Raw genomic sequence first — 23,852 nt, 5'->3', positions numbered from 1 at the left:
TCACTTGCAAGACCTGATATCAAAAAATATCCAAACCATTTTCTTCCCCTACAAAACCAAGACTGGTCTGCTTCTCCTTGGTGGACAAGTCTTCCTAACTAACCTACACCCCTAGTTAACTTTCTTTCTATGTCTCATGCATACCATAGGACAATGCTCACTCCAGTTAAAGTTTATGAATTATTCTCAAAATCCTGCTAATTGGCTATTCTCAAGTATTCATTTTACAATTTTTCTGTGGAGTTTAAGTGTGGAGTAATGTTTAAGGGTCTGGTACAAAGGCGGACAGCAGGAACTGTCAAGGATGAATTCAAAGGCAAAAAAGTACTCTGAATAAACTGGCAATAAAATAAAAAGTAGTTAAAATTCTAAGATTCCAGTTTCACCCACAACAAACATGACAGGTAAATAATAAAACAGGGAGATACAAGAAAAGCCATTCAACTCTAACTCATTTTAACCCTCTACCTTGCTTTTTTCATTGCAATTGTAGTTTTGTATTCCGGGACTCATTTCCCCAGAGGAAATAAAAGCAGGATCCAGTTTCACGTGAAAGTTCCCTGACCTTCCATACAGCTGATCCAGTTAAATACCAAGTTAATGGATGCATTTTTAAAAATTGATTTTAACTGATATTTTCAATTCACAGAAGATTTTCTTCCATACAAATTTTATCCTCAGTTTCTTATAAATTCAGATGCTCCCCATACTCTCATTACTGTTGTGCTGGCAGAAATATTTTCAGCAAACACAGATGACAAAATGAAGTGCAAAAAATAAAGCACTTTCGTATACCGTCTCACAGTCTTTTGACAAATTTCCTAGTTCAAGTAAACCAAGTGTCAGTTTTTTCTTCACTGGATAAATAGTCCAGGATTCCTAATGATCTAGTATTCTAGTTCTGATCACAGACAGCTAGGCGTGAAGCCTGACACTGAATCCTAAGCAACGTAAAAATGCAGTCACAAATACTATAGCCAAGCTAGCTTTTGGAGAATCTCCTCACAAGACATCATTTCTTCCAATCTGCATCGTGATATGACTCCTTTTTCGGAGACGAAACCAGTCGATATTTCATAGTCTGCAGCAATTCTCATTTTTCTTAACAGTGCCCATCACAATATGTAATGTATAATGAGACAATCAAGACAAACGGCTCCTTTATAACTAAATGCTCGGAGGAAGGTCCTGGTGGGCGCCGTCAGCTTCCTAAGAGCGTTTACACCTGAGCCGCGCCCCGCCCGGGCTCGCGGATGCGTCTGACCGCGTTGCGGCCCACACACTCGGCCAATGCCGGGTTCCAGCATCTTGCCTGGGCCTAGAACCCCTTCCCTGCCTCCCTGCCTCCCTTCCTCCTAGACAGCAAGACTGCCCAAGGGCTCCGGACACCGCCAGCACCCTCACAGAGGGCTCACCCGGGGTCCTGCGCCGCATCGCTGTCCCTCTCCCGCCCTCGGCGTCCGGAACCCAGGCCAAATCATGAGACGCTTCCCTCCGCCTCCCCCAAACCTGAAAAGTCATCGCCCGTCCCCGATTGTTCCCCCGACCCTGGAGCGGCACCCCGGCTGGCCCTGTGCTGGCTCCTTGTAAGCCGTCGAGCCGGGAAACCTTGGCCATTAGGCCCCCGAACTGGGGCGGAGGCTGGAGGGAACGAGGGGCGGCCGCGCGTTGCCATGGCGACCCCGGGCGCCCCTGCGTCCCCGGCTGCCCCCGCCCAGCCCCAAGCCCAGGTTCGGACCCCAGTCTGGACTCGCAGGCCTCGATGCCCACACCGCCAGTCCGCCTCCCCTGGCCGCGGCCTCAGCCAGCACGGAGGGCCGGGCGTCCACTCGCGGCCCGCTCCCCTTACCCATGGCGGCGGTGGCGATACAGTCTCGGGCGGGGACTCCCTGGGCCCCGCCAGCAGCTCCCTTCGGGCGCGCGGCGGCCGCCACGGCGTCTGCAACCAGGCCCGCTGCGGCCCACAGCGCTCCCGGCGGCGGGAGGACGTCCAGGTGGTTCTGCGGCGCCCGCGTCGGGCGGGGGACTCTAGAGCCTGCAGCCGGCCTCGGAGAAATCCGCCCTCGCTGAGCCTCTCCGCGTCCAGCCGGACCGGAAGAAGGAGCGTGAGGGAGACCTCGGGTTGTGGCGCCAGAAGGCGGACTCTGATCTCTCATTTGCGGGCTTCGCCGGAGCACTAGGGTTCCATTTCCAAGGGGAGGCGAGCAAGCCACGTGCAAAGGTTTTCATCTGCAAGGTCCAGCTGGGTTTAATCTAACACACCTGACCGCGCCCCTGCTTCAGTAACTCGTAGGGGACCAAAAGAATTTAGAAAATCTGAAGCAATTAACAGTAGGCAGAAATCTATTTAGCCCAAATTTTAACCAGTAAGTCCACTGGTTTATAAAAAGCAAGGAGGAACAGTCTCAGAAATCAAAGGTGCAGAGATAAAACCTGCGTTTTCTCATTTCAGAGAGGAAAAATCCCTCATGGACACTAGGTTTTAAGTTGTATCAATTTGCGGAAAGTAAGCTGTTACCTAGTTAGATCAGCAATTGTTAAGATGGTGGCCGAGTTAGAAACAGACTGGTGTTTTGTGGAAATGGTGAGATGTTTATCTCATCACATTGGCCAGCGTACAGTTCTCATGCTTCTTGACTTCTTTTGGTTTTTAATTTTTTATTGTGAAACAACCCTACATAGATAAAAATGTATAAAGCATACTTATACGTTTAAAGAATCATAAACAGATGGATAAAGAGCACCAGATCAAGCAAGCATAGGAGTCATCTTGAGGGTAGGGGGAAGCCTTTAGCCACCATGTCCCTAGAAGTAAATGTGATCCTGAATTCCGAGTCGTTTCCTTGCTTTTCTGCATGCTACTACCACCACATAAGTATGTGCCCCTAATCAACGTAGTTTATTTTTCCTGTTCACAAACTTTTTGGGATACCATTACGAACATTACTTGTTTCTGGTGTTCAACATCATCTATGTCCATGAGGAGTTTCCAGTTTATACGTACATCCTGGTTCCTACGTGCAGGAGTCTCTTGGCCATGTAAAAAGAATAGACTTACTGAAAATCAAGTATGCCTTTCTTTAAGTTTACCAACTCATGCCAAAGTGTGTTCAAAATTTCTCATAATTTACACTATCAGCAGTGTCGTTTTTCTATTGCTGTGTCCATTGTAATGCCTAGAATTGTGAGGATTTCTTCATTTTTTTGGCCAGTCTTGTGGGTAGATTGCATGGCAGATTTTTTATTTCTCTCATTACTGATGACATTGAGAACTCTATGTTTACTACTTGGAATTTCATTTTTACAAAGAAATGGTGCCTGTTTTACTATTGACTTACCTTTTTATTGACTTGTGCAAGTTACTTAATGTTCTACATACTAATTTCATGTCAGTTGTGTGTTGCCAATAACTTTGGGCTAATTTTTTTTCTCTCCTTATGGCAACTTTTGACTAAATATAAATTCTTAATTTTCCTGTAGTAAATTTATAGTTTATGCCTTAGTATCTTAAGGAGCCTCCTTATTCCAAAGTTATGAAGATTTTTTTCTTTTACTAATTACAAGAACTTCCCTGGTGGGCCAGCAACTAAGACTCCAAGCTCACAAATGCAGAGGGTCTGGGTTCAATCCCCAGTCAGGGAACTAGATTCTGCATGCCACAACTAAAGATCCCAGGGTGCTGCCACTAAGACCCCGTGCAAACAAATAAATATTTTAAAAAAGAATGATAGTTTTGCCTTTCATATTTAGGCCTGTTATTGCACCCAGAATTTTAAGTGATTAAAGATAATGTCAAGTTTCATTTCTTTGGCTGTCAGTTCCTAGGCCAACGCCTCGTTTGATTTTCAGAACCACCCCATGAGAAAGGAATTACTTCTGTTTTACAGATAAAACTAACCTCAGAAAGATTAAATAACTTGCCCAAAGTCACAGTACTACTGACACAACCATAAGCTGAACTAATAAAAAAGTAGCCTCTATTTTTATAATCTCAAAATACATCTGTGGGTATTTTTTTTTTAACTTTTTGGCCATATCCCGAGGGATGTGGGATCTTAGTGCCCCAACCAGGGATTTAACCCTCATGCCCTGCGTTGGAAGTATAGAGTCTTAACCGCTAGACAAAAAAAGTTCCTGTCTGTGATTTTTACAGTGCTTCAAGGAGTCTAAAACTCACATGTCTAACCCCTTCCATTATCTTGCTGTTAAACACTGAAATGAATGAATGTTCATTTTTCTCCTCTCCAAATGATGAGTACAAAAGGAGGGATTTGTATTCTAAGTGCATTTAGAAAAGCAAGTAAAATTAAGATTATATATTTATTTTAGAAAACCATGAGAACAAAGGAAAAGTTTTATTTCCTAGATTGCTTTCCCCCCATTGTAACAAGTAGTAAACAAATCTTGTTCAGTAATAGACTCACTTTATTTAAAGCTAAGAAATATCTCTTTGAGGGAGATGTTAAGCTCCAAAATACACATTTGCCAGATACTCTAGTCACCTTGTATTGAACAGAATTTGGAATTAGGGTGTATGTTTAAACCTTATTACACTGAACAATTTTAAACTAGAATATTAGTCTGTTCTGAGTATACAGATTTGGTTAACAGCCACAAAGGTGATGGTTGAAGCCAATGACTGTCCAAGGAGGGAGAACAGGACCAGACCAAACACAGAGCTCTGGGAAAGACCAGTCTTTAGAAAGTGAGAGATGAAGAAGAAAAGAAGAGAACCAGAAGAGGCAGCAAGAGAACTCAGGAGACAGGAACTCTGAGCTGATTCAGGAATGGGGACACTGGAATGGCTACCCTTTCCTCACAACCTGGCTTGCCACCATAAGGAAGACCTTGTCTAGGCTAATGGTGCTCTTGACGTGGACCTGCACAAAGTTGAGTGTCCGATAACATCAGTGACTGGTAGCCATTGCCGCCTTAGTCCTTGGCATGGATGGCATAAACTGCATTATTAACAATTTGAGGGCCCAGTCTGGGTTTAACTTCCAGCTCACTCAATCCCGCCAACTCACAGCATCTTATGTATAAAAGATGAGTCCTATTTCTTTGAAATAAGTGCTTAGAATCTTGTAATCAATACAGATTCCCAAATGACAATAAACATGGAACTCCTCCCTAGGTTCTTCTTCCACTGGGCTTTACTGTGCAGGCCATACAAATCTGTAAAGCAGCCATTAGTGAAGCCAAAGAATTTTCTTATTCTAGGAACTGAAATTATCTTAGATTCATTCCTGTTATGTAAATTAATGATAACCAACCAATAATTTAAGCCTTATCTCTGCAACTTCCTTGTTTTTCCTGTCGAATCCATAGTCTCTCCGTGATCAGCTCCATCCTATGCATGTCAGCACGCCTTGGTTTCAGCTTTAGAACATTGTCAATATTTCACTTCTCAATACTGGAAAAAATGGTGGACAACCCTGAACTTAATTATTATTTAGTATTAATCATTGACACAGTGTGATCTTAGAGTAAAAAAAAATTTATTTAATAAAAACATCAAGTTATATTTTTTTAAAAAACAGGTGTGGTAGAGGCAACAATTTCTAATGTACTTCTCATTAAAAAAAAAAAAAAACAAACTTGGAGAGAATGAGAGATCCTCCCCCAAAGTTGGATACACTAAAATTGGTCACCATATAAGTAACTAAGCACCTTGAGATAATTCTGTTTTATAAAACATCTTCATACAAAAAAGGAAAATTGAGTAATGCCGCAAAACAAAGGGGCATATGAACATAAATAGATGAAAATAGGGATACACCTTTTTTGTCATCAATTCAGCAAAATTTTTTCCCAAAAGAATAATAATTATTATTTTCTTTAATATCAAAATCTACTCTAAAACACTAAAAACTGAAAATAAAAAGTGGGAGAGGAAGGGGAAATAACTAGGAGAGTAAGGGAAATTAGTTGGAAATAATAAATTTATAAGTAATAATTTAAAACACTAAGTATAAAGTTTTGTAAAACATCTCTGATAACAGAAAGCAAAAGTCAGGAAAAAAACACCAAAATGGCCTTTGGATCAGGGACCTCAAAATACAGAAGAGAATCATACTTTTCATTATCACAAGATTGTGCTTAAATGACAAAAACAAATCCATTTTCTTACCTAGTTTTTCAAATAAAACAGGATAAAAATCTACAAGATCAAATTAATCTTAAAAATCTAAACTTAAAAGTTTAAACCTCAGATTGAAAAGTTAATCCATCTTTAAAAGCTGGTAGAAGTGTATCAAACTCTACGTCTTACAGAGACACATGTATAATGCCTATAAATTTAGACTTTTTAGTTTTGGGTACACCTGTACTGAAAAAATAAATTCTATGTTAAATGTTGTAGAGTTATGTTTAACAAGGTTATACCAAAAAAATAAATAAAACCAAAAACTGGAACTCTGAATGAGTATATATATTTACATCATTTCTTACCCTTGGGATAAAAGTTATCATCACAGTGTAACCAGTCACTGATTTTATAGCATATCCAAATTATAAATAATAAGCAATAGTTAAAGGAGATCATCATGGTATGAAAAAAGCAAGGAAAACAGGGCTTTATTTTCTTTGGAAATCACCCAATAGATGACAAAGGCTTTCATGTTCTCCTGATGGAAGATCAATGATATAAAATAAATTAAGGAAGATATATTTAACACAATGTGGAACTACATTAAAACATATGACATTATTAACATTCTGTAATTTTAACAAGGCTACTAGAAAACTTGTATTTTTGTGACACTCTATGGATAATAATGTACTTAAGCAATATGATTTACCTGTCTTAGTGTGAGACCTTCATATAATTTTTTAAAGAGATGATCTATTTTTAAAATTATCTATGACATGACAAGAAATAATCTCCATTTTTAAATATAATACTTTGTCCCAGATGTATATTTTTTAAGGTTATCGAGGTGAGAGGAACCTGAAGGGATACCAGTTTTCCTAGATGTGTTCTAGGAAACATGCACTCTGTTTCCGGGGCGAGAAATCAAGTCCCTTTGTTCCCCTTTCTCATTTCACAAACTATTCTTCTCCATCACCTTCATTATTTCACTTGTTGCATTGACCTAGTTCCTGTGAATTGTTTTCTCTCTCCTTTGTAGAATCAGGTCTTTTGAAATATGCCCATGGAAAACACAAGACACTTAGTTTTAATTGCTACAAATACATAAAGTACTCACATAGCACAATCAAATGTGACCGTATATAAAACGAAAAGGATATTAATTTTTCTGAGTTGAGATGATTAAGTAGCTTCCCCAAAGGAGGGTAACGGCTTAGTGAGGGCACACATCCCAGGAGAATCAGCTTATGTTTGGCTCTGGTTATAGCGACATTAAGACGTCGCCAATCTTTCAACAATTCACCAAGCTGAAAGAAAGATAATTTTCATTCTTTGAGTTTTCTTATTTGAGGTTTTTCTGAAAAAGAACAGTTTTTATTGAGCCATCTTCCTACTTTCAAAAACATATTCCAAAAAAGATTCATCAACACATTCAAAGTGCAGACAGTTGCGGAAAAAAAAAAAAAAAACTTGCCCATGATGCCAACCTCAAGTATTTTATTGTGGGTGTGATATCCATGGGGCTTCCCTAGTGGGTCAATGGTAAAGAATCTGCCTGTCAGTGCAGGAGATATGGGTTTGATCCCTAGGTTGGGAAGATACCCTGGAGAAGGAAATGGCAACCCACTCCGGTATTCTTGCCTGGGAAATCCCATGGACAGAAGAGCCTGGTGGGCTACAGTCCAGAGGGTCGAAAAAGAGTTAAAGATGACTTAGTGACTAAGCAACGACAACAATGATATCTTTGCCATAATTTTAAATGATTAAATATGTATAATGAAAATGTATTTTAAAATTTTAAATATATTAAAAAATAAATTTTAGGGACTTCCTTGGCAATCCAGTGGTTTAAGACTCTGCACTTCCGATGCAGGGGGCGCAGGTTCAATCCCTGGTCAGGGAACTAAGATCCCACATGCCCTGCTGCTGCTGCTGCTGCTGCTGCTGCTGCTGCTAAGTCACTTCAGTCATGTCCGACTCTGTGCGACCCCATAGACGGCAGCCCACCAGGCTCCCCCGTCCCTGGGATTCTCCAGGCAAGAACACTGGAGTGGGTTGCCATTTCCTTCTCCAATGCATGAAAGTGAAAAGTGAAAGGGAAGTCGCTCAGTCGTGTCTGACTCTAGCGACCCCATGGACTGCAGCCTACCAGGCTCCTCCGTCCATGGGATTTTCTAGGCAAAAGTACTGGAGTGGGGTGCCATTGCCTTCTCTGCCACATGCCCTACAGTGCAGCAAAAAAATAAAAACAAATAAAATTTTCAAACATTAAATACGTATCATAAAGAACTGAAGTTGTCTCCACTTATTGTAGCATTGTTTTTAAATGTAATAAAACCTCATAGAGGACTCAAAGGAGTGGTTAAATATACCACGATTCATATATACAGTGGAAAACTTTGCACCTTTAAGAGAAGAATGAAATCTCTTTCTGTGTAATGACATGTAAAGATCTCCAAGCTCTATTATTAAGTGGAAAAGGCAAAGTCCAGAATAGTGTATATATTACCTTTTGTGCCCAAAGGAGGGAAACATGAATACTGATTCATGTGCTTACATATGCTTAAAGAAATTCTAGAAGGTTAGCAAAAACAAACAATCCAAAAAACCAAACATGTGAGGGTAAGAACTGAGTAGAAGAGTAACAGGGAAGAAGGGAGACTTTTTACTCTGTGTATTTTAAAAACTATATGCAGGTATCACATAGTCAAGAAAAATAAGTCAAGGAGAGATAAAAGCACAAAAAAAAAACCAGCCTGGAATTATCTACAAATTTGAAAGTAAGCTAGGAAAGTTTATATGTTTAAAATGCGCCAAACATAATAACCAAAAGGTGGAAGCAACCCAAATGTCCTCTAATGGATGAACTGATAAACAAAATGTGGTATATACATGCAATGGAATAACCATCAGACTTTAAAAGAAAATTCTGTTACATGCTACAATATGGATGAACCTTGAGACATTATGACAAGTGAAATAAGCCACTTACAAAAGGACAAATACTGTATGATACCACTTACGTGGAAAATTCATGAATTCATAAAGTTCTGTCAAATTCACAGAGATAGAAAGTGGTTGACAGGAAATGAACAGAGAGGGAATTAAGGAGTGGTTATTCATGGATATAGAATTTGTTTTGCAAAATGAAAAGGTTCTGGAGGTCAGCTGCACACACTGTCAATATACTTCATACCTGTGAATTGTACACTTAAAGACAGTTATGATGGCAAATTTTATGCTATGTGGTTTTTTTAACATAATTTTAAAGAAGAGAGGTAAATAATGTCCCAAACAAATAGAAAATAAAAATCAGAAAGCAAAGCAGAAAATACAATCAACTCACAGTTCCATCTTCATTGCTTCTAACAAAAGATACTACAACGATACTTTTGTCTCTTCCTTGGTACCTGTCAACTGTATTAACTTCGACCATCCCAACAGAAGACTGTGCCAATAAGTCACTGATGACCTTTAACTGCTGCCTGTATGGTGCAATGATACCAATATCAGAGGGTTTACAACCAGCCTGTTTTAAACAGAAAAGAACACAATTTAAAATGAAAAAAATCCTGACTTTTGCTATTTAAACTTTACTAAATTTATTAAATGTTTACATAATGTGACAACTGATGTTTATAATACATGTCCCTATGTATAACACATGTTCCTACAAGGAGGAAATAAATATTGAATTACTCTAAGGCTACATCTACATTTCCTGAGAGGAAATAATTTCTGCAAACGCTGCTCCCTGAATTTTAAGAAGTTCGTGGCAATATAAATGGTTTGTATGCCACCAGAGCAGTGATGCCATACCAAAAAAGTACAAAGAAATAAATTTTACTTTCTGCTTTCCCTTTTCACTGAAGTTTCCAATCTCCAATCATACTGACTTCTGCACTAAATTGACACAATCAGAATTATCTGATGTTACAGAAACTTATCCTCAGTGGAAACCCAAAATGCCATTACTGTATTAGATACAGTAATTACCGTCTTAGATAAATGTTGTCAAAATAAAAACATTCAGGCTTCAGTCCTCTTATCTTAATCAACAGAAGTTAATGCTAGATCTAAAGTTCCATGAATTCTAACATTCTATTACTCTGAACCTTAATATTAATTTGCCCTCAAAATTCAATTTTAAGTTACCTTAATAAAAACTGACGTCAGGAAAACAACGAGTTTGGCTTCCATTATATTACTGACACCTCCCTTTTCAACTTGTTCTGGTGCTGGAACCTAAACAGAAAAATATGCATCCTGCTTGTGAAACAATTTCTGAAGTAAAGAGTACTGTCAGTATACAAGTGGCCACAGAGACAGTACTACCAGATATGGGCACAGATGAAAAATATCTTCCTCTTAAAGTTGAATGCAAAAGAATTGACAAAAATGAATGATATTAGTCACTTTTAGAAGGAAACCCATCTTAAACATGCTACATAAAGTTCATACTAAAATCTCTACAAAAGTCGACCATACACTGAGCTTCACATACATTACTGTGTTATCCCCCATTTTATAGGCATCAAAGGCCAGAAGAGATAAGTAACCTGCCCAAGCCTTACAATACACCGTGGCACTAAGATTCAACTTAGATCTGGCTCCAATATCTGTGTTCTTTCCATTTTCTTGTTACTTTTTATACAAATAATAGAGCCATAAAGTTCCCCAGGTTCCACCACCCCTAGTAAAAATTTTAAAGGATTATTTTGCTCCTACGTCACCCCTACATCACCTTGATTAATTTTAATATAACTTATTTGGAATCCTGATGCCAAGAGACAGGAAATGTGAGTAGCAAAAATAAAGAATCTAAAAATCACTGGTGAGGTTAATAATTATAACTTCTAACTAACAGATTAGAGTTGTGGTTTATAAAAGCAGTCATATCAACTATACCTCAATAAAAAATAAAATAAAAATTTTAATTACATAAAAATATAAAAGCAGTCATTTATGAGAATGATTCTTCATTCTGAAACACTAGAGCAACGTCCAAGACAATGAAAATTCCAGCATGGTACATCAATGGTAAGGCCCTATTTTTAATAACCGTTGACTCCACCCATCTTAATAACAAAATATATAATTATATTAAGAATGATATACATAGATCAAATTGATGCCTATATTTTGAACTTATGTTGAACTTATGTAAAGATTTCCAAATCAATAATGAGAAGCAGTATAGAAAACAAACTGTAGGAACACAGAGTCAAAACTTTATTCTTAGTTCCTAGAAATAAGAACCAAGTCATTTAAAGTCCTTGTGCAGATTTTTTAATGATAAATTCGTAAAGAGGTCTTTAGGTGCATATGTGGGATCTGGAGACACGTGGGAAATCTCTGTTACTTTTAGCTCAGTTTTGCTGTGGGCCTAAAACTGCTCTGGAACATAAAGTCTATTTTTTTTTTAAAGGTCCTGAAAAGAACATCAGTTTATCTTACCTTCTGTCCATTTGTAAACCCAAACTTTTGACAGTATCAATGCCAATTACTTTTCTAGGAAATGTAATTATACACTTGCGTTCACTTTCTAGCTTTCCTACTTCAAAACAATTTGACATCTATATCAATCACCAGAATAAACCTCCTCCCAAAGATAGTGAATCTGTAGAAAAAAAGATTCTTTTGTGTGAAAGCACAAGAAGCAGACTAGCTTTAACTCATAAGCTGTAATGAAGCAATCGCTATTGAAACGGAGGAATTTAAATGATAGGGCAAACGGAGAAAAACGCAGGAAATGTTAGTTTGTGTGTGTGTGTTTTACCTTGTGTGTATTAAGAAAACAGACAGGATTGTTTGGCTCGAATGCTGCAATCAGCCAAGGATTTTCTGAATAATCAGCATAAAACTCCAGTTCCAGCTTTACATCTTTAAAGTTAGGCAGGTTTATCACTGCATTGGCCACTTTATCTGATCCACACTCCAGCTTTCCTTCGTACGTCAGTTTATTACTTAAGGACATAATTTTACTAAGGGAATTACAAAAATAATTTTAGTTTGGTGATGAAAACAAATATGAAAATCACTCATAGCTGACACTGTTACAAATACCTGTTCATTCTGTATTGCACAGTTAACTGTACAACTGCATTCTTATTCTGCTCCAGCCTCTTGAATAAGCTTTCACTCATGCCAAGAGCTCTGTCAACGAATCAAATTCAGGATTATCAGTCTACTGAAAGCATCCCTTAAACAAGTATCTAGTTTAAAACTGAAACCTTAATGTCTACTTACCTTGCTTCACGGTTTAACACCAGGGGAGGAAGCTGCTGATGGTCCCCCACCAACACAAATCTCCGTGAAAAAAAAAGTGGCCCTAGGCAAACAGGCTGGCTAATTTGAGAGGCTTCATCCACTATACAAAAATCAAAAGTTTTACGAGAAAATATGGGATGGTTTATTCCCATACATGTTGTTGCAACTATAAGCTAAACACAAAGAAAAAAAAATAGATCAGGTATTTAATATGTCCAAGAAATAAACCTTGTTTTTCCCATGTTTGAAATTAAAAGATCAAAAAAGAGCTCTTTGTGCTCCCAAACAGAAATCCCTAATGTTTTTTAATTTAGAAACACTTACAACATGCAAACTTTTTTTTTCTATAAATTTTTAAAAATCAAGTTAATTTTCCAGACACAATAACAATGCTCAAGTTTAGATCTATCAAAATGGAAATCTGAACATTTCAAGAGGCAGTAAGTTAAGGATTTTTTTTTTTTTTTTAAATGTGAACTAGGACTTCACTTCTGGGAAGATGGAGTACTTTTCCCTCCCACAAAGTACAACTAAAAACCCCAGACATTATATATAAAACTATAAAGCCTCTGAAAGGTAGAGAAAAGGTAAATCAGCTGGAGAGCTTGGGACATGAGGAACAGCATAGTAGTTTGTTCCCTGGGTTTTCTTTTTGCCTCACATATCCCAGATTTCAGACATTTGGAACATTCTAAGTGAAAAATTCCAATCCCAAAAGATCACATACGATATATGAAACCAAGCAGGACTTTATGGGGCCCTCCTGGGCAAAAAAGCCTTTCTAGGTCCCTCATTTCTTATTTGTAGGATAAAAGCTTCAGCCTCCTAGATCTCCTCAGAGTTCCAAAGGGCAGACTGATAAGCCCCTTTTAACCATGCCTGAGTTCATGCTAATAAGGTGACTTTCTTGCATTCTGTGAGTCATTCAAGCAAATTATGGAACCCAAGGAGGAAGACATAGGAATTCCCAAAATGGGCACAGGAGATCTGAACTTGCAATTCAGAACTGAAGTAGGGGACAGTCTTGTGGGACTGCCCTTAACTTGTGGAGCCTCCACTAACTCTACATAGTTAGTGTCAGAAGTGTGAGTAGAGAGAAACAGTTTTCCTTTACCAGGATATTTTAAACTAGAAGATGGGAGCCCTGAAAAATAGACCAGAAACCTTGTTTCAGTTCAGAATCAAAGAGCAAACTATAAACTCATAAACTGGTCTTATGGTTTATATAAATGAATCTGCAAATTCAGTCAATGCAACTGGATTTCTCAAAGTGCCATTTCTCCCCTCATTCTGACAGCAAAAATTACTGTCAGTATGATTATACAATAATTGTACTTACTTGACTGTTGTAGAGTTCTTCTAGAAGAGCTAAAGATTTAATGGACTTTGATCTGCAAATTTCCTCCTCTGTAAATTTTTGGATATCTGGATGTACCTTCTGAATCTGGCCCAAGCGCAAAAATCCAATTTTAAACTTTGCTAACTTCAAAAGAATATTGTCAACAGCAGAGTGTGTATAGCTGGTTAACAAAACACTAAAACCACAGGCATAGAGAATTCTTACCTATTAATAAACAAAAGAATGGAAAAGATCATTACTTTTAGCTCCTGATAATTTTTAACATTTATATTTTTCAAAAAGAATTAGAAAACAACAGGAAGCATATCTAAGAGCCAAGCCAAGTAACTTTTCATTGCCTTTTTTTTTTTCTGACTGCACAGCTCGAGGAATCTTAGTTCCCCCACCAGGGATCGAACCTGGGACCTTGGCAGTGAAAGCATAGAGTCCTAAACAATGGACTGCCAAGGAATTCCCCAAAGTAACTTTTTAAAAAATTATAAAGCCAAAATGTCTTATGAAAGTAACATGGCATTATTATCATGTTATCAATGATATGTTACCAATATATTAATTATATCATGACAAAATTGAGTACATATAAACTTTAACTAGTGCCTGGCACAAAGTATCAATCAGTAAATATGTGGTGCCATCATCATCATTATTCTAAGACTGCTCAGAAATTTACTGACATGAAAAAAAAAATTCAATAAGAATCTGTATCAGGGACTTCCCTAGCGGTCCAGTGGCTAAGATTCTGTGCTCCCAATGCAGGCGGCCCGAGTTCGGTCCCTGGTCAGAGAACCAGATCCCACGTGCCACAACTAATGATCCTGAAGGCTGCAACTAACCTCTGTTGCAGCCAAACATATAAATAATTTTTTTTTAAAAAAGAATCTATTTCAACCTCCTCGTACAACTTGTCATTTTTTAAAGTGAAGAAAAACACAGAGATTTTAGACAATCTTAAATGCAAGGTATATACATGATGATTACAACTACTGGTTGTAATGGTATGGTAATGTATGGTAATAGTTATAATAGTTTAGTTTTTCTATTTCTCATGTCATTCTTAGTTTGAAACAAAGACATTTTGATTTGAAATTCAGCCCTTTTGACATCCGGTATTACGTTCTCTGAACTGAAGAGAAATGGATTTAAATACCCAGTTTCTAAGCAAAAGAGTAGTAATTCTTACAAGAGTACATATTGTAGTTGTTTTTCCTGTTCCCGGCATGCCCACGATGAGGGTGTAGTCTTTTGAAAGAAGTACCTTTTTCATGGCTTGCCTCTGAGGCTTATTCAAACCTACATTTAAATTTAAAAATAATAAGAATAAGAGTGTTGAATTTTCAATGAGCAACTTAACTATAAGAAAAGCAGCCTGTGTTCTAGTCTGTTCTTCAATAGTCTTCTCAAAGTAAGGAAATATCATGGTGATATTAAAAGTCACATGTAAACTACTTCTAAAGCGATGCTGTCTAAAAACCATAATTAGAAGCTTAATAAATTATTAAGATACTGGACTATCATACAGATTACATTATAAATAGAACCAAGAAAAATTAATGGACACAGGCATGTTGATTATAACATACCTTTCAGAATGCAGGCAACTGTGTCCTTTGCCTCATGTGGAAGAACAGAACTGAGGTAGGATATAAACTGTGGTTCACGAAAGTCAATAATTAAATCTCGAAGTTTTTGGCTGAAAAGCAAAAAAAAAGTGCTTTTTATAATATTCCTCAGGAAAATGGAGTGATATTCAGATTCATTTATTGTTACAAACCTGGCACGAGTATTTTCCATCAGTTTAGAAAGATTTCCTAATGGGGTATCTATATCACAATTTTTTTCTTCCTGGTCCAATCTGAACAAAGTTGATTCTGGGAGTCCTGACAAGTTCCTGAAACAGCAAAACATATGTATGTGAATATTTTTCATTTAACATAGTCAGGGGTTGGTATAAGAAATGCGTTGCTGTCTGATGATACAGAAGATAAGAATTTTCCTGCCAGTGCAAGGGACATGGGTTTGATCCCTGGTCTGGGAAGATTCCACATATTGCAGAACAAATAAGCCCATGCGCCACAACTACTGAGACTGTGCTCTCGAGTTCACTTGTAGAGCCCGGGAGCTCCCACTACTGAGCCCGAATGCCGCAACTACTGAAGCCTTTGCACCTAGAACCCGTGCCCCGAAACAAGAGAAGCCACCACAGTGAGAAGCCCACACAGTGCAACTAGGGAGTAGCCCCACTCTCCGCAACCAGACAAAGTCCACGCACAGCAATGAAGACCCCGGTGCAACCAAAAATAAAAAGAAGTAAAAAGTAAATGGGCCAGAATAACTATGAAAATGGCTACCAGCCCCTAATACACACTTGCCAACCAAAGGCAGGCTAAGGCCCTGGACTGGTGAGCAAACAGAAAAGGGGAAGGCAAAAGGCAGTGGCTGGGACTCTGAGCTCCCACTGTAGGGGGCTCAGGTTCAATCCCTGGTTGGAGAACCAGATCCTACATGCCACAACTAGGACTTCATATGCCACAAGTAAAACTCTCGCTTGCTGCATCTAAGACCTGGAGCAGCCAAATAAATAAATTAAATAATAATAATAATAAAGGCAGTTAATAATCCAAAACCTGCAACATCTGCTGACAACTCACTTGGCCTTCCTTGAACTTCAACCTGGGCTCACCACCCCCAGCAGGATCCTGAGCATATGGCCCCTGCCTCCTCAGGCCTGGAGTACATGTCTCTTTCCCATAGGCTTCTCCCACTCCTCTGTCAGGCTAACCTGTGATGTTCCCGAGGTCCCTTCCATGGTCCTCTGTACCGTTCTTTCTTGTCATTTCCCCACTGGTCCCATGCCTCCATCTGAATCCCAAATCTACATCACCAGGCCTGACCTAACATTCCTCTCCTACCCCATTTCTCATCCAAGCTTCAGCTTTGAATGTCCAGCAAGCAGCAAGATTTTTCCACTGAGCTAAAACTCAGGCAGTCAAAGTTTGCAAAACTGAACAACTCTTTATCCCTGCTGAAGCCTTATCCTCTTCTTGTGGACCTGACCTTAGGTAATGGCTCTTGCATCTACATGACTGTCTTGATCCTTCCCTCTCCCACCCTGCAGATCCAATCAGGATCTCAGTGTCAGACAATTTTACTTTCCAAATACTTCTCAAAGGCATTCGACCTTCTCTGTCAAAACTACCTTGCCCTCAATCACCTCAAGCCTCGGCCACTATAGCAGGCACCTGGTTCCTCTGCTTTCAGTGTTGCCGCCTCTGATTAACTCTATTCTCCACAGTGCATTCACAGAGAAAATGCAAATCTGATTATCATTCTTTTGTTCACTTAACAGGGTATATAAACCCTTCTATGACCTGACCTCTCCAATAACTCCTTTATCTTTTACATTTCAGAAAGTAATTACTACCTACACTTTGCAGACCCCCCCACCTCACACCATCAGGCCTTCCCACACCCCGTCCCCTGTGTCTGGTATACTCATCCCACACTGCTTCACAGGGCTAACATTCCCCCACGGGATGAAGATCTAGAACCCCTTTTCACTCGCCTTCCCCGAGCCTCCTAAAACTGGGTTAAATGCCTCTCCTGTTTCCCATTAATTCCAACACTTGTCATATTAGACTCAAATATATATTTATTTGTTACCCACAAGACTACAAATTCTTCAAGAGTTTGCAAAGTATCTAACACATGTTAGGTACTAAATAAATACCTCACAGGACTGACTGAAGGGACTCCTAAGAAACAGCAGAAATATCACAGCTTATACTCCAATATCATGAAACCCGGGCTAGGGCTGGTTACTGCTTAACCAGGATTACTGATTACTGGAGAGCAAGCCTGGATATTTCCACTGCAGTTACTCTCTGGATCCAATTACTGATCTCCATCCACTGAGAAATGTGACGCATGCCTGCACTTAAATGCAAGGAAGGCTGGGGGTCCAGGAAGAGGAGAATATGGATATTAACGAACATAGATATTAGCTTCTATCACAAATTTTCATACCAACTATTCTACTATTTACTTAATACTTTTCTTTAAATTAATTTACTTTGTGTTAATTTATACTTTATATCACAACTATAAATGGAAAAAAGCAATTTGAACAAAATGGTGAGCGCCCAGAGGGCTAAGGAGGAGAAATAAGCGTTACAGCCAACACAGGACATCTGTCCCGCCTGCTACACATGTGGTTGTGAGAATTATTTAGATAAGATTACATCCCATATGGGGCTCCCCAGGTGGCTCAGTGGTAAAGAATCCACCTGCCAATGCAGGAGATGCAGGAGATGTGAGTTCAGTCCCTGGGCTGAGAAGCTACCCTGGAGAAGGAAATGGCAACCTACTTCAGAATTCTTACATGGAAAATCCCATGGACAGAGAAGCCTGGTGGGCTATAGTCCCTGGGGTCACAAAGAGTCGGACACAACTTAGCAACTGAGCACACACCCACACACACATGTCCACATTACTACTAGGGAACATAATGTACTAAACAAAACTTCAGCAGTTGGATAACTGCTAAATGCCAATGAACTATATAGGCTTCCCAGGTGGCACTAGTGGTAAAAAACCTGCCTGCCAAAGTAGGAGACATAAGAGACTCAGGTTCAATCGATGGGTTAGGAAGATCCCCTGGAGGAGGGCATGGCAACCCACCCGAGTATTCTTGCTTGGAGAATCATCATGGTTAAGAGGGCCCTGGCATGCTACATCTAGAGGGTTGCAAAGAGTCGGACACGACTGAAGTGACTAAGCACGCACACACTGAACTGCATGTTTAAAATGGTTAATGGTTAATTTTATGATATGTGAATTTTATCTAAATTTTTTTTTAAAGGCATGAAGCACTGGTACAAGCTACTATATGAAGATGAACCTCAGAAACAGTATGTTAAGTAAAAAAAGCCAGTCACAAAAGACCACTTAAGTGTATGAATCAGAAAAGGCAAATCTATAAATATAGAAAGGGAACTGGTAGTTGCCAGGGGTTGGGGGAGTGACTACAGGGTACAGGGAGTCTTCCAGGGGCAATGAAAATGCTCTAAAATGGATTTTGGTGCTAACTGCATAGCTGGGTGAATATACTAAGCACCATTGAACTGTATACTTTAAATGTATGAACTGTATGGTATATGTTTACTTATCAATAAAGCTTTACCCTCCCCACCCAAAAAGGGAACATTTCATCACCTGTCTAATGAACAGGTTACTGTTGTTGAGTTAATCTCCTTCACGTATCCCCTAGACAAGGCAAACAATGTTCTCTCTTCTCCACTTAAAATAATTCTGTCACCTGCCATTAGATTTGTGATAGGTATGGCTCCATTTTTACGCTGGAAATTATGTAAATACTGTCCATCACAAACTGTTTTTACATGTTCTATTCTAATCAGGCTCCCAATGCAGCTGCCACTCTCTTCCCTATGAAAGAGAAAGAAAAAGAGAAATTAATTTTAAAATACGCTCGCGGAGGACTTCCCTGGTGGTGCAGTGGCAAAGACTTCAAGCTCCCAATGCAGGGGACCTGGGTTTGATCCCTGGTCAGGGCACTAGACCCCACATGCCGCAACGAAAGATTCCTCATGCCACAATGAAGTCGGAAGGTCTCATGTGCTGCCAAATAAATAAATAAATACTATTTAAAAAATAATAATCTCTCGGGACTCCCCTGGTGGTCCAGTGGTTAATACTCACACTCCCGCTGTGGTGAGTATGGGTTTGATCCTTGGTTAGGGAACTAAGACCTCACAAGCCACGCGGCAAGGCAAAAAGCAAAACAAAAACCTCTCATCACCAGATCTCTAAGCAGGTGCTAGAGAGCTCCCCTCTTTTTTTGAGGGGGGAAGAATCCCCCTCACTGTACCCACAGGGAGGATTTCTGAACAACATGCTTATCAGCACTTTGATTCTTGACTGACACCCCCACCTCCTGTTCTGATACATGTTAACACTACAGAAGACAAATCATAATAATCTAACTCTGAACCTGAAGTGAAGGAAGCAGTAACATCAGTTCAGTTCAGTCGCTCAATCGTGTCTGACTCTTTGCAACCCCATGAATCGCAGCATGCCAGGCCTCCCTGTCCATCACCAAGTATTTACTAGAGAATTTATAATTATTCTTACTAAAACAATGGCAAGCACACTGACAATTCCACTGTGTCTCAGAAGTCAGCATTAAGCATTTATAGTCTCTCGGGCACTGCTATAATACTACACTGCAGAAGTCTGCTGGCGCACACATTTGACATATTTACTATACTTATGTAGTCTATTGAAAATGACTTCAACTTTCTTCACTTGTGATGGCACATTGTGTTAAAGTCTAGTATTAAAGAAATAACGTTCTTAGGTCTCAAGCCACATTATTATCAAGATTCACTCTGAAAAGAAAAGAATGGGTCAAAAACAACTAAATATTACTGAAAAAAATACTATGCAAAATGCACAAAATTATAACTTTATAACTAACTTGTAAAAAAAAAAAAAAGACCTCACAAAATACAATATTGACATGCTTTAGAGAATTTGAATCTCTATGAAAACTTACTAAAAAACTTTTAAAATACTGTAGTATTTAAAATATTCAGTAAAACTTCATTAATTTCTACTGTGTCAATATGCTAAAATTCACCTTATGATATACTCAAGTTTTTCACTCTTTTCATTGATGAAAAAGGATGTAACTTTACTAATAATTTTTAAAATAAGATTTCTTGAGGTATATTTAATCTACTAAAAATAACAATGGTTTTCTTCTTAGAAAAAAATTCATTGACAGCCATCTGGAGTTGGCATGAATATATGAAACTTCATGCCTTTAACATGGTCCTTAACCTGTATTTGTTATGAATCACAAATCTCATCCCACTGGCTAATCCACATTACTTAAGTTTTACTGTATTAAATGGACCACTTACATTTCTGAAGCAGGCATTAACCATATATGTTGGTAATTTCTTTTATTATCCTTTGATTGAGACTCCAGGGTTAACATTAGACACCAAAGGCTAAAATATTCTAAGTGTATAGGCTTGAGATGCTGGGTTTCTTCTTTTATTTTGGGCCACATGCTGGTCGGGACTGAACTGTCTTCCATCTGTTGTTCAACCGCCCTAAAGATAAAGCTCCAAGTCAGAGATGCATATAAAACATTTCACTGGCTATGAAATGAGATATTTCTAAAATAAGTACACATATGTGACAATCATCATACTTTACAACCACAGCACCCACTTTTTTAAAAAAAGTCATTTCAGGGGCAAATATGCTATAGGATAGCATAGAAAACATGGAGAGTAAAACAAGGTGTCAAAAAAATGTGCCTGTATTATAGTCCCAAATTTCCCAAGTTCATGGTTTTTGCCATTAAGAGATCTTTTGATCCAATACAGTTGACTCTTGAACAACATGAATTGAACTCTATGGATCCACTTACACATGGATTTTTTTCAATAGTAAATAGCACTACACGATCCAAGACTGGCTGAATACAAGAATGTGGACAAACCTTGTATTCAATCCTGGCTCACCACGCAGTTGTATGTGGAGAGCCAGCTATGAGATATACTCAGATTTTCGACTGCAGAGAGGACTGGCGCCCCCAACTCCAGCATTGTTTAAGGGTCAACCGTACTTTTAAAAGTCCTTTATATGAATTTTCAGGCTGAATTAGAAGTTTGGTTCTGATTTGATCTTGTTTCCTAGTCTGAATTTGCATCTAACCACTTTCTTGCGTCCTCCAAGACTCTCACTGGCCTATGATAGTATGTACGTGTGTTAGTCACTTAATTGTGTCCAACTGTTTGTGACCTCATGGACTTGCAGCCCGCCAGGTTCCTCTGTCTCTGGGATTCTCCAGGTAAGAACACTGGAGTGGGTAGCCATTCCCTTCTCCAGGGGATCTTCCTGACCCAGGGTTCAAACCTGGGTCTCCTGCACTGCAGACAGATTCTTTACCATCTGAGCCACCAGGGAAGCTCAATGAAGGTATAAATACATATAACTGCTCATGAGACAGCTAATAAACTTGCCATATGTAGAAAAATATACAAGTATAAACAAGACAATCTACTGGATTATATCAAGACAGATCTACTGGATTATATTGTCTAAAAAAATCAATTTCCCAGTTTTGAACTACAAAAGGTTTGAAATTAAAACATCAACTAAAAAATGGAAGATTTCTTGAAATAACATTTAAGAAAAGTTACAATGCCTATACTACATCTTTAACTATATCCTATAAGTTCTACAATTACTTCATTTCCTCAGAAACTGTATGCCGCAAGATTAAAATATCCACTTTTGGAAAAAGTTTTAAAAGCATTCTATTTTTCTCCAAAGAAATAGGCTTGTTATGTAATATGAACTAACTATGCTTTTTTCTCTTTCCTATTCCCTTCGTTTTAAATAACCAAAATGAAGTCATCAATGCCAGACCAGCCAAAAATGTTAAATCATTCTGAGTTGAGTGCTTACTTAACTGGAATTAATACTTTCAGAAGACAGTGTTTACCTGCTATAGAGAGCACAGTTGCCCATCTGTGAACAGTATTTACAGGTTTGCTGTTCCTCAATTATTTGTGGCAAAGGAGCAAGCTCTGTCTTCTCTCCAGTAGATTTGTTAATACGGTGAAACAAGGAGAATGCCATCTGATTTCTTAGCCTTAATAATTCTGTGGGGGAAAAAACGGATGGGTGTTTTCTAAGAATTAATTAAAATTTATTATATATCTTTTCCATTACATGTAAGCAAAACTTTCAGATTCAAAAACATAAAAAGGAAGGAGCAACATTCATGTATCCCACTACACCAGAATAATAACCACTGTTAACATTTTGGTATATTTCTTTCAATTCTGGTTCACTTGATTAAGTTTTTAACGTTTTTAAACAACCTAGGGAAAATACAGCTATCTAGAGTGTCTCATTAGGTGCCTTTGGTGCATTAGGTATCTTTGGCCACCTAATGGGAAGAGCTGACTCATTTGAAAAGACCCTGATGCTGGGAAAGATTGAGGGCAGGAGAAGGGGACGACAGAGGATAAGATGGTTGGATGGCATCACCGACTCAATGGACATGGGTTTGGGTGGACTCCAGGAGGAGTTGGTGATGGACAGGGAGGCCTGGTGTGCTGCGGTTCACAGGGTCGCAAAGAGTGAGACACGACTGAATGACTGAACTGAACTGAGTGTCTCAAATATAAGATAGGAAGTTTAAAATAAAGTTTTGTATAGGAAGATTTTTTAAATTTTATTTTATTAAGGGATAATTGATTCATACTGTTGGGATAATTGATTCATAATGTTGTGCTAATTTCCACTGTACAGCAAAATGATTCAGTTATACATATATATTTTTTTTCATACTCTTTTCCATTATGGTTTATCACAGGATATCGAATATAGTTCCCTGTGCTATTCAATAGGACCTTATTGTTTATCCATCGTATACATAACAGTTTGCATCTGCTAATCCCAAACTAAATGTCCATTGACAGAGGAATGGATAAAGATGTGGTACATATAAACAACAAAATACTACTCAGCCATAAAAAAGAATTAAATAATGCCATTTGCAGCAACATGGACCCAGAGATTATCATACTAAGTGAAGTAAGTCAGAAAGAAAGACAAATACCATATGATATCACTTATATGTGGAATCTAAAATATGACACAAAAAAACTTATATAATAAAAAAGTTAATAATGTTTTCAATTATATAGTACACTGTCAAAATTCTTTTTTTTTTTGAAAAGTACCACAACTTATAAATTACAAAATGTTTTAGGCCTAGCAAGCACAGTGATTGATTGTCAGGTATAAATGAGTGTCAGCAAAAGTTAAAGGGAAAAAACAATGAAAAAACAAAACCCTGAGAAGTAAAATTGAAAGAAAACAGCTTAACCTCTTTTATCAAGATGTTTGGCAGGCACAGGGTACATCTGGCCAGTCTTTAGGTAGAGGAGCAAGCCGGCCTCTGGGTCAGCCCTCCTCTCTTGGCTTAGCAGTGTATACAGAACAAGCTGTGAAAACAAAGTACGTTTTGTCAAGTAAAACTTTAATTTTTTCTATATTTCCATATATGTTTTACAGTCAATATAT

The 23,852-nt window shown here is 38.4% G+C and overlaps 2 protein-coding genes across 9 annotated transcripts in view; both read right to left on the bottom strand.

Annotated features, from left to right (window-relative positions):
- RUFY2 (RUN and FYVE domain containing 2) overlaps window positions 1-2,174 on the bottom strand; it is a 44,873-nt gene extending 42,699 nt beyond the window's left edge. For 4 of the 6 annotated variants that reach the window (XM_070364657.1, XM_070364658.1, XM_070364661.1 and 1 more), the window contains exon 1: window positions 1,850-2,174. In XM_070364657.1, the coding sequence (XP_070220758.1) occupies window positions 1,850-2,156 (307 nt within the window). In that variant the 5' untranslated portion in view covers window positions 2,157-2,174. Of the gene's footprint in view, window positions 1-1,415; window positions 1,774-1,849 lie in introns of those variants that run through there. The other 2 variants (XM_070364659.1, XM_005907319.3) reach the window with 2 other exon arrangements.
- Window positions 2,175-5,389: 3,215 nt separating this feature from the next.
- Window positions 5,390-23,852, bottom strand: part of DNA2 (DNA replication helicase/nuclease 2) — a 38,520-nt gene continuing 20,057 nt past the window's right edge. The window contains exons 6-20 of one of the 3 annotated variants that reach the window (XM_070364669.1): window positions 23,656-23,773; window positions 22,261-22,420; window positions 20,663-20,857; window positions 18,933-19,163; window positions 15,493-15,609; window positions 15,302-15,411; window positions 14,902-15,011; window positions 13,701-13,925; window positions 12,341-12,534; window positions 12,158-12,247; window positions 11,871-12,075; window positions 10,247-10,336; window positions 9,438-9,620; window positions 7,252-7,398; window positions 5,390-6,645 (exon numbers count right to left, since the gene is read on the bottom strand). In XM_070364669.1, coding sequence (XP_070220770.1) covers window positions 6,577-6,645; window positions 7,252-7,398; window positions 9,438-9,620; window positions 10,247-10,336; window positions 11,871-12,075; window positions 12,158-12,247; window positions 12,341-12,534; window positions 13,701-13,925; window positions 14,902-15,011; window positions 15,302-15,411; window positions 15,493-15,609; window positions 18,933-19,163; window positions 20,663-20,857; window positions 22,261-22,420; window positions 23,656-23,773 — 2,244 coding nt within the window. In that variant the 3' untranslated portion in view covers window positions 5,390-6,576. The remainder of the gene's footprint in view (window positions 6,646-7,251; window positions 7,399-9,437; window positions 9,621-10,246; window positions 10,337-11,870; window positions 12,076-12,157; window positions 12,248-12,340; window positions 12,535-13,700; window positions 13,926-14,901; window positions 15,012-15,301; window positions 15,412-15,492; window positions 15,610-18,932; window positions 19,164-20,662; window positions 20,858-22,260; window positions 22,421-23,655; window positions 23,774-23,852) is intronic. The other 2 variants (XM_005907318.3, XM_070364670.1) reach the window with 2 other exon arrangements.

Source organism: Bos mutus, chromosome 28 (assembly GCF_027580195.1).
Source record: "Bos mutus isolate GX-2022 chromosome 28, NWIPB_WYAK_1.1, whole genome shotgun sequence".
In the NCBI taxonomy this organism is placed as follows: domain Eukaryota; kingdom Metazoa; phylum Chordata; class Mammalia; order Artiodactyla; family Bovidae; genus Bos; species Bos mutus.
The sequence above is the reverse complement of the archived record's forward strand: the minus strand, read 5'-3'. Positions and strand labels throughout refer to the sequence as shown.